The sequence below is a fragment of the Hirsutella rhossiliensis genome (genome assembly GCF_020360975.1).
Source record: "Hirsutella rhossiliensis strain HR02 chromosome Unknown scaffold00023, whole genome shotgun sequence".
Classification (NCBI taxonomy): Eukaryota; Fungi; Ascomycota; class Sordariomycetes; order Hypocreales; family Ophiocordycipitaceae; genus Hirsutella; species Hirsutella rhossiliensis.
Window position 1 is genome coordinate 183,518 of NW_025408689.1, and position 10,105 is coordinate 193,622.

The following is a 10,105-nucleotide window of genomic DNA, read 5'->3' on the forward strand; positions in this document are numbered from 1 at the left end:
AAGGCGGGCTTCTAAGGACAGCTTCTCTCGAACGTCTTCTAGCCCAATTTGCTGTAAAAAGATAGCTAGCTTCTGCTTCGGCAGGGGCTTCGTAAGACCGTCGGCTTTCATCGATGCCGTTAGAACCCAACGGACGGAAATAAGTCCCCTTTAGACCTCTTAGCGTAACCAATGCTAGTGGATATCGATATGCCGTAGCCGGGTCGACAACTTGCTGTTTTCCGTAAGAATTCGTATAGTCTGCGTGTTATCGCATTCTATAGCTAATAGGGTCGGAATTTGCAGTCGTAACGATATTAGCAGCCGGCTAAGGAAAATCGCTTCTTTTAACGCTTCTGAAAGAGCTAGTAGCTCTGCCTCCGTACTAGAAGTCGTAACGGTGGCCTGCTTCGAAGCTCTCTAAGCAATGGTTCCTCCAAAAAGGGACATGATATACCCCTGTGAGCTCTTTCTGTCTAAGGAATTATCTGCAAAGGACGAATCGCTCGAACAGAGGAAGATTTCGGCAGCTTGTTTCCTTCCCTGCCCTCCTAGGCGCAGACTATATGATCTCGTTGAATAGAGATAAAGGATAGCTCTGTTTGCTGCTTCTTGATGCCTAGGGCTAGGATTCTGGTTGTGCCTAGCTAGCCGGGAGACCGTAAAAGAGATATCCGGTCTAGTAGAAATAGCTAAAAAAAGCAGGGAGCCCACCTTCTGTTGATATTGGTGTTTCTCTTGCTCCCTGGCTTAAAAGGACGGATCAGGTAAAAGCTCTTCGTCTGATATAGGCGTAGGGGGAAGCTTCTTATCGAGGGAATTAGGGAGGAATTTATAAGCGACCTTATTAATATAGGCGTCCTAGGTAAGCTAGATAGTCCGTTGGGACCTATTCCGAAGGATTCGTATCCCTAGGAACCACTTTAGCTCCCCTAGCCGGGTCATCTTATACCTTTGTTGCAGGCCACGTATAGCCTCCCTTGCAGCAGCTTCTTCCTCTTTTAGGTATGCCTAGATAATATCATCGACGTAGAAGAAGACCGTGATTTTACCCTTCTGCATTATACACGGTTCCTAAGGGACTTTCTTAAAGCCTAGGGCTTCGAGGGAACCTATTAAATGCTATTGCCAAAGAAGGGGTGATCTTCGTAATCCGTATAGAGCTTTCCTAAGCCGTAGAACCTTTCCTGGCTGTTGGAAGCCTGGTAGAAGGCGCATGTAGACAACTTCTTCTTCCTCGAGTAGGCAGTTAACAAAGGCGTTGACTGCATCTATCTGATCGAGCTCGAGGTCGAATTCTGCTGCTATAGCTATAAGGGTCCGAAAAGACATCCCTGCTAGGGTAGTTGCCCTAGTAGGAAGATCCCCTTTTTCTTGCTGGTTCCCGCAGACAACTAGCCGGGCTTTGCACTTTTAAAGGAAGCCGTGTTTATTAGTCTTATAGATAAAGACCCACTTACAGCTAAGGACCTGTTTTCCTCTTGCTTTTTCCTTTAGGACCTCTTCGAAAGACCCCATCTCTTCGTGTAAGGCTAGGTGGTCTTTCTAGGCCTGGAAAAACTAGTCTTTAAAAGGATGTCTTTCTAGCTGCTTCTGGTTTGCTAGTGGGTCCGGGAGGTCTCTTTTATGTACCTTCCTTGCTGATAGCTGTGGCTTGAAGAGCTGGCCTGCTGTGAACGCTCCGTGGGAACCGTCTTCTATAGGCATGGGATAGAAGTCGGAAAAACGATCGAAATAGGGGAGAAACTGGTCTTCTTTTGTATCGGGCCCTATACCTTCCTTTGCTTCTCGAAGCAGGGACAAAAGGCAGTCGGGTAATCCTTCGAGAGGTGCCTTTCCACCCCTTAGGTCGAGACGGAAGACTGACTGAAAAACTGCTTCTAGATCTTCTTCTTGCGTAGGAGGAGGCGTAGGTAGGTAGGCGTATTCTAGCTCTACCGCTTTCCTATAGTCTCCTTCTTCGTCTAGATCATCTGATCTAGCAGCTTCCTCTTCTTCGAAGTCGGCGTTATCCTCGACTGCTTCGACGTCGGTTTCTTCTTCCGTTTCCTCGTCTAGGACCTCTTCTTAAGACTGTTAGGAAGGGGGGATTTAGATCTTCTGAATTAGCTGACGTTGTGAGAGTAAGAGGGGCTGTTGATCCCTCTTTCCGTCGAAGAAGCTAGATTCGTCGAAAATCATATCCCTAGTCGAAATAACCTTCCGTAGAAGAGGAATCTAGATCCGGAAGATATTCGTAGAATTATACCCAACGAGGTAACCAATAAAGGCTCTAGGATCAAGCTTTCTTTTCTTCTTCCTTTTTAGCTGTGCATCGGCAGTCATTGCGTATGCCTTGCAGCCGTAGGCACGAAGGTGGGCTAGTAAGGCCCTTTTCTTCGTAAAGAGCTCGAGGGGGGATTTCCAATCTATTCCTTGGGTCTTAAAAAGGGTCTCTGGGTCCCTATAGTCCCTTAGTCCCCTAGGGTCCCTTGGGGTCCGGTTCCGAAGGTAACAGGCGGTCTCAACGACTTCCCTCCAAAGGTCGTGTAGAAGCTTTGCAGTAAGTCTCATCGTACGGGCCCTTTCTATCACAGCACCCCCTAATCTTTCTGCCCCTCCGTTCTGGGCCTGGGTATTCGGTGCTGACGGGAGGGGTAAAATGCCCCTTTTTCGAAGCTAATTTAAGATATCCTTCGTAAATAGCTCTCCGTCAGACCGTATCTTCTTTACCTCGTAGCCAAAGTAGGATTTCATCTAGTTAACGAAGTCCCGGAGGGCAGACCAGTTATGCTTGCTTAGGTAGGTCCGTAAGAAATAGGGGAAAACCATCCCTGAAAAGGCGTCTGTGAAAAACATCACCCTAACGAAGCTTTCCTGATCCCTAGAGACGTCGGTCCAGTCGACCCAAATTTCCTTACACGGCTGGTCCGGCCGTAACGGCGTTCGTCTGGAAATTCGTCTCCTGGTCTTTCCTTGGCCGCAGTGTTCGCATTCGACGGTCTTTGGGCCCCTTATTCGTACGCCTTGTTGTTGGCCTAGCTTATGCAAAGCTAGGGGGCCCGGGTGACCAAGTCGTGCGTGCCAAAGAAGACCGTCTCCTTGGGCTGCCGGAAGAGGGTCCTTTGTGGTGGACCTATTCCTCCTAGCAGGGAAAGCTGACTTCTCGAGAGGTTCCTTCCTAACGATAGGTCGGAATTCGAGAACAAATTGACCGAATTTCTCCTCGATAAGCCCAATAGTCTAATTCTTCTAGACTAGCCTCGTAGGCTTAGACGTCGTATCCTAGAAGATTCCTTCCTTACGAAGAAGGCGGAAGGAAATCAGGCTCGTTGAAAATCGAGGGCAAAAAGCTACCCTTTTTCTTCGAAGAATTCGTATAGATCCATTAGGTAATTTCATCGTGAAATTTACCCTTCTATATCCTTCTATCCGTACGGTTAATTCCCCGGCAATAAGATATTCCTTTCGTGCCTTCTTAAAGGACCGGAATCGTGAGAGTGTATTGCATATATCGAGGGACGCACTAGAGTCAAGGATAGCTGATTTTCGTAGGGGATAGTCGGAGGGTCCTAACGGTTGGTCTTGCTGATCCGTGGGGAAGACGAATGCCGGATTTGCTATACTAACGATTTTTCCTCGAATTTGCGGCTCGAATAAGGGCAGCGGCGTTATTAGTTACTATTTCTTAGCAACCCGAATCTCGTCTATCTTCTTCTGCAACGAGGGGTCCTCCTTAAGAGATTGTTATACTATTTCTCGTAGCCTCTTTAAAGGGTTGACTCCTTCGGGTCGGTTTTCCTCGAAGACCTGCTAGCAGTCTTCTAGCCGATGGGGCTTTTTGCACGCTTGGTAGGTAGGTCGATTCCTCCTCGTACGTTGTTTCTTCGAGGAATCCTCGTCCCGGTCCGGAAGGTCTGCTTGAAAACCCCCCCTTTTTACCCCTTATTGCTGATTTTAACGAAGAGGTTCGATTTCGACTAGTTCCCTGATTTTTCGACTAACGGACTAAAAGGTCCATTAGGGGACTAGTCGGGCCGGTCTGATAGACGGGACCGGGCCCGGTGTAAAAGGCGAAGCCGGGGCCGGGACTGGGGCAGCTGTTGAAGACGGGGTTGAGGCTCTCGAGGGAGGAGGAGCCGAAGGAGCAACAGCCGCAGCAGCAGCAGCGGGGGCCGCAGCAACAGGGGCTGCAGCAGCTGCAGGTCGTGCTGTCTGTGTCGAGTGCTAGCCACGAAGGAATAAGACTGCTTGCTGTTATACTCTGGCAGCCTCTTCGTCTAGTTCCCGGCTAGCTTCTCGAAAGATAGTCGAGTAACCGTCACTAATAGGCTTTATTAGTAGAGATATATCCCGTAGCCACTAGCCGGAAAGAGCTTCTATTAGGAAGTATTAGTTAGCTTCCTCGAGGATTTCTTCCTACTTAGCTAGCCACGAAGAAGCTAGTAGGTTCCTAGCAGAAAAAGCTCCTAGGTGGGCCGTATAGGTCTTCCTAATACGGTCAGTCATATAACCTCTCGAGGGAGCTGTCGAGGTCTCGAGCTTTAAAAGCTACTGCCTAGGAGTCTCTTCCTCTCGAAGAGAGATTAGCTTTGCGGCACTAACGGATTCCGTTATCGCCGTACGAGCAGCCGTTAGTAGCTTTGTCTCGTAAAGGTATTCCTTTCGATGACTTTCGTAGTCACCTAAGGCAGCAGAAAAAGCTCTCTGCTGTGCAGAGGTTAGCTCGGAGAAGAGGGTAGCTCCCTCTGCAAAGTCCGTTGCCCTTAGACGAAGAGGGGGCTCGAGAGGGTCCTGCTTATCAGAGAAGACCAAATTGTGGATGGTTCTGTCTACACGAGCCCGTAGCTCCTTTACCCACTTATCCCAATCTTGGGGCTCTGCTAGAATCGTCCTACGGACCGTAGGGACGGCAGAGGAGTCGATTTTTGTCATCGTTGCGGAAAGAGGGGGCAGAAAAGTCGGTTAAAAATCGGCTTTTCTAGTAAGAGGGGTAAAAGGGAGCCACGAAGGATTTAAGAAGGGTGCCTTTTGCAGCAGCCGGAAGGTATAGGAATACTATTCCTCCCGGGCTTATAACTCTCGCGAAAAGAGATGCGAGAAGTGCATATAAAATGCACGAAGGTGAAAGTAGAAGTAAGGGGTCAGACAGGCAGGGCAGAGATATTTGAATCTTGCGGGGGCAACAATTGCAGTAGGGGAGTGACTGTTGTATTGCCTTAATTGTCCTTCTTTCCTCTATCCAACGCCCCTATTTATACCCGTCTAGCATCTCAATTAACAAAGAAGATCCTGCTTAAAGAAGCCACTAATGTCCTTTTAACTACCGAGCTTTTGCCGGTTTTTCCTTCCTTTGCAGCCGTTTCCGGCATATCCGTCTTATCTCTCGCTACTTTATGCTTTCCCTTATGCCCCTACCCTCCTTTCTGCACCTCTTCTCGGCTCCTTCTTCTACACCGGGTGTTTCTAGCTTCCTTAGTCCCTCTTGCCAAGGGATATCTTCGAAAACTGCGAAATCAGGCCACGCTTCGCGACAATAATAGTATATTCGTTATTACTAATAAATTAATAAAGTATAAATACTTTTTACTATATAAAAAAGTAAGTAATATAAAAGAGCTAGTATATATATTCCTATAAATAATTATTAGTAATTATAGACTATTAAATAAGATTATATTTAATAAAGGAAGTATATTTATAGCTAAATTTTAGTAAGGTCTTATAGTATAATTAAGAACGAAATCTAAGCTTAGTATAGCTTATTACCTATAAATAAATAGATAATTAGAACGACTTAACTAAACGCTTAAATAATATTTATAATACTATATCAGCTATAAATAAAATAATTAAGTTAAATAGCTATTAATAGTATAACTAGCTTATAATAGCTTAGTTATAGAAATAACTAAGCTCTTATTAGTATATAGTAATTATAAATATAAGCTAGAAGTATTTAAGGTTACTTAATAAAAACTATAAGTAAAATAAGTAATATTATAAGTAGATTAGCTATAAATATTATATAAAAAAAATATAATAAGAACTTTAATTTATTAAAGAATAAATATTTACTTACTATAATTAAAAAAGATTATAAGGACTAATCTTTTAAAAGGGAGATATAGTCTACCTTATATAGTAAAATATTAAAATAAAACGACTAAGTAATAAATTAAATTTAAAGAAACTTAAAATATTTAAGGTTAAGAAAGCTATTTTAAAAGTTAACTATAAACTTTTACTACTAATAATAATATAGATATACTTAATATTTTATATCTTATTATTAAAACTAGTACTATAAAACGCTAAACTATAAGTAAAAATTAAAGTTAATAATAATTAAGAATATAAAGCTAAATAAATACTAAATATAAGAAAATAAGGTTAGTAATAAAAATACCTTATTAAATAAAAAAGATATAAACTAAAGGAAAATAACTAGGAACTACTTAAGTACTTAACCTACTATAGTTCTATTATAAAGTATAGCTTAATTTTATAGTTATTAAAGATATCCTTTAATAAGAGGGACTAAGGAAGCTAAAAATACCTAGTATAAAAGAAGGAAGAAGGAGCTAAAAAAAAAGTATAGAAAGGAAGGTAGGAGTATAAGGGGAAGTATAAGTAGCGAGAGATAAAATAGATATACTAGTAATAGCTAAAAAGGAAGGGAAAAACTAGTAAAAAGCTTAGTAGTTAAAAGGATATTAGTAGCTTCTTTAAGTAGGATCTTCCTTATTAATTAAGATACTAAATAAGTATAAAAGGGGCGTTAGATATAAGAAAGAAGGATAATTAAGGCAATATAATAATTACTCCCTTACCTCGATTACTACCCTTATAAGAATTAAATAGCTTAGCCCTACCTATCTATCCCCTTACTTTTAATTTTTACCTTTATATATTTTATATATACTTCTTATATCTCTCTTTATAAGAGTTATAAGCCTAAGAGGAATAGTATTCCTATACCTTTTAGCTACTATAAAAGGCACCTTTCTTATATCCCTTATAGCTTTCTTTTACCCTTCTTACTAAAAAAGCTGATTTTTACCTATCTTTCTTACCCTTCTTTATAATAATAATAAAAACCGACTCCTTTACTATCCCTATAGTCTATAGGATAATTCTAGTAGAGCCTTAAGATTAGGATAAGTAGGTAAAGGAGCTATAGGCTTATATAGATAGAACTATCTATAATTTAGTTTTCTTTATTAAGTAGGACCCTTTAAAGCCTCCTCTTTATCTTAGGGCAATAGGATTTATAAAGGGAGCTACCCTCTTCTTTAAGCTAACCTCTATATAATAGAGAGCTTTTTCTACTACCTTAGGTAACTATAAAAGTTACTATAAGGAGTACCTTTATAAGATAAAGCTACTAACTACTATATATATAGCGATAATAGAATTTATTAATACTATAAAGCTAATATCTCTTTAAGAGGAAGAGACCCTTAGGTAATAGCTTTTAAAGCTTAAGACCTTAATAGCTCCCTTAAGGGGCTATATAACTAACCGGATTAAGAAGACTTATATAGTATATCTAAGAGCCTTTTCTACTAAGAACCTACTAGCTTCTTTATAGCTAGCTAAGTAGGAAGAAATCCTTAAGGAAGCTAACTAATACTTCTTAATAAAAGCTCTTTTTAGCTAGTAGCTATAGGATATATCTCTATTAATTAAGCCTATTAGTAACGGTTACTTAACTATCTTTTAAGAAGCTAGCTAAGAACTAAATAAAGAGGCTATTAAAGTATAATAGTAAGTAGTCTTATTCCTTTATAGCTAGTACTCGACCTAGATAGTTCGACCTATAGTTACTATAACCCCTATTACTATAGCCCCTACTACTATAGCTATTACTTCTTTAGCTCCTCCTCCTTTAAGAGCCTTAACCCTATCTTTAACGGCTGCCTTAGTCCCGGCCTTAGCTCTGCCTTCTACTCTAGGCCCGGTCCCGTCTATTAAACTAGCCCGACTAGTCCCCTAATAAACCTTTTAGTCCGTTAGTCGAAATATTAAGGAACTACTTAAAATCGAACCTCTTTATTAAAATTAGTAATAAGGGGTAAAAAGGGGGTGTTTTTAAGCAAACCTTTTAGACCGGGATAAGGATTCCTTAAAGACACGAATAAGGAGGAATAGACCTACCTACTAAGTATAAAAAAAGCCCTATTAGCTAGAAGACTACTAGTAGGTCTTTAAGGAAAACCGACCTAAAGGAGTTAACCCTTTAAAGAGGCTATAAGAAATAGTATAATAGTCTCTTAAGGAGGACCCTTTATTATAAAAGAAGATAGACGAGATTTAGGTTACTAAGAAATAGTAACTAATAACGCCGCTGCCCTTATTTAAGCTATAAGTTCGAGGAAAAATTACTAACCGTTAGAGCCCTCTAACTATCCCCTATAAAAATTAGCTATCCTTAACTCTAGTACTTCCCTTAATATCTATAATATACTCTTATACTTCCGGTCCTTTAAAAAGGTATAAAAGGAATATCTTATTACTAGGGAATTAACTATATAGATAGAAGGATATAGAAGGGTGAATTTTACGATAAGATTACCTAATAGGTCTATATAAATTCTTCGACGAAAAAGGGTAGCTTTTTACCTTTAATTTTTAACGAGCTTAATTTCCTTTTACTTTCTTTAAAAGAAAGGGATCTTTTAGGATATAACGTCTAAGCCTATAAGGCTAGTTTAGAAGAATTAGACTATTAGGCTTATTAAAGAGAAATTCGGCTAATTTATTCTCGAATTCTAACCTATCCTTAGGAAGGAATTACTTAAGAAGTTCGCTTTCCCTACTAAGAAGAATAGGTCTACTATAAAGGACCCTCTTCTAGCAGCCTAAGGAGACCGCCTTCTTTAGTACGTATAACTTAGTTACTTAGGCCCCCTAGCTTTATATAAGCTAGGCCTATAATAGGGCGTATAAATAAAGGGCCTAAAGACCGTTAAATATAAATACTATAGCTAAGAAAAGACTAAGAGACGAATTTCTAAACGAACCTTTTTATAGCCGGACTAGCTATATAAGGAAATTTAGGTCGACTAAACCGATATCTCTAGGGATTAAGAAAGCTTTATTAGGGTAATGTTTTTTATAGACGCTTTTTTAAGGATAGTTTTCCCTTATTTCTTATAAACCTACCTAAGTAAGTATAACTAGTTTACCTTCTAGGGCTTTATTAACTAAATAAAATCCTACTTTAGCTATAAGGTAAAGAAGATATAGTTTAATAGAGAGCTATTTACGAAGGATATCTTAAATTAGCTTTAAAAAAGGGGTATTTTACCCCTCCTATTAGCACTAAATACCTAGGCCTAGAACGGAGGAGCGGAAAGATTAGGGGGTGCTATAATAGAAAGGGCCTATATAATAAGACTTATTATAAAGCTTCCCTATAACCTTTAAAGGGAACTCGTTAAGACCGCCTATTACCTTTAAAACCGGACCCTAAGGGACCGTAAGGGCTTAAAAGACTATAGGGACCTAGAGACCCTTATTAAGACCTAAGTAATAAACTAGAATCTCCTCTTAAGCTCTTTATAAAAAAGAGGGCCTCCCTAGCCTACCTTTATACTTATAGCTATAAGGTATATATAATAACTATTAATATATAGCTAAAAAGAAAGAAGAAAAGAAAGCTTAATCTTAAAGCTTTTATTAGTTACCTCGTTAGCTATAATTCTATAAATATCTTCCGGATTTAGATTCCTTTTTTATAAAAGGTTATTTCGACTAGGGATATAATTTTCGATAAATCTAGCTTCTTTAATAGAAAAAGGGATTAATAGCCCCTCTTACTCTTATAACGTTAGCTAATTTAAAAGATCTAAATCCCCCCTTCCTAATAGTTATAAGAAGAGGCCTTAAATAGGGAAATAGAAAAAGAAACTAACGTTAAAGTAGTTAAGGATAACGCTAACTTTAAAGAAAAGGAAGCTACTAAATTAAATAATCTAGATAAAAAAGGAGACTATAAGAAAGTAGTAGAGCTAGAATACGCTTACTTCCCTATGCCTCCTCCTATATAAGAAAAAGGTATAGAAGTAGCTTTCTCTATTAGTCTTCCTATCTCGACCCTTAAGAGGGTAGGAAAAGCACCTCTTTTAAAGGATTACCTAGC

The 10,105-nt window shown here is 39.8% G+C and overlaps 2 protein-coding genes across 2 annotated transcripts; both read right to left on the bottom strand.

The window, feature by feature from the left end:
- Nucleotides 1–1,101: 1,101 nt before the first annotated feature.
- Nucleotides 1,102–2,160, bottom strand: HRG_11830 (reverse transcriptase (RNA-dependent DNA polymerase) domain-containing protein; the record flags this gene model as incomplete). The annotated part of the gene is made up of 4 exons (XM_044870300.1): nucleotides 1,102–1,289; nucleotides 1,440–1,524; nucleotides 1,612–2,045; nucleotides 2,094–2,160. 4 exons carry the CDS (start codon nucleotides 2,158–2,160, stop codon nucleotides 1,102–1,104), a joined length of 774 nt encoding a protein of 257 aa, XP_044714596.1.
- A 2,349-nt stretch (nucleotides 2,161–4,509) lies between these two features.
- Nucleotides 4,510–4,893, bottom strand: HRG_11831 (uncharacterized protein; the record flags this gene model as incomplete). The annotated part of the gene is made up of 1 exon (XM_044870301.1): nucleotides 4,510–4,893. The coding sequence occupies one exon, from the start codon at nucleotides 4,891–4,893 to the stop codon at nucleotides 4,510–4,512; it is 384 nt and encodes a 127-aa protein (XP_044714597.1).
- Between the last annotated feature and the right edge of the window lie 5,212 nt (nucleotides 4,894–10,105).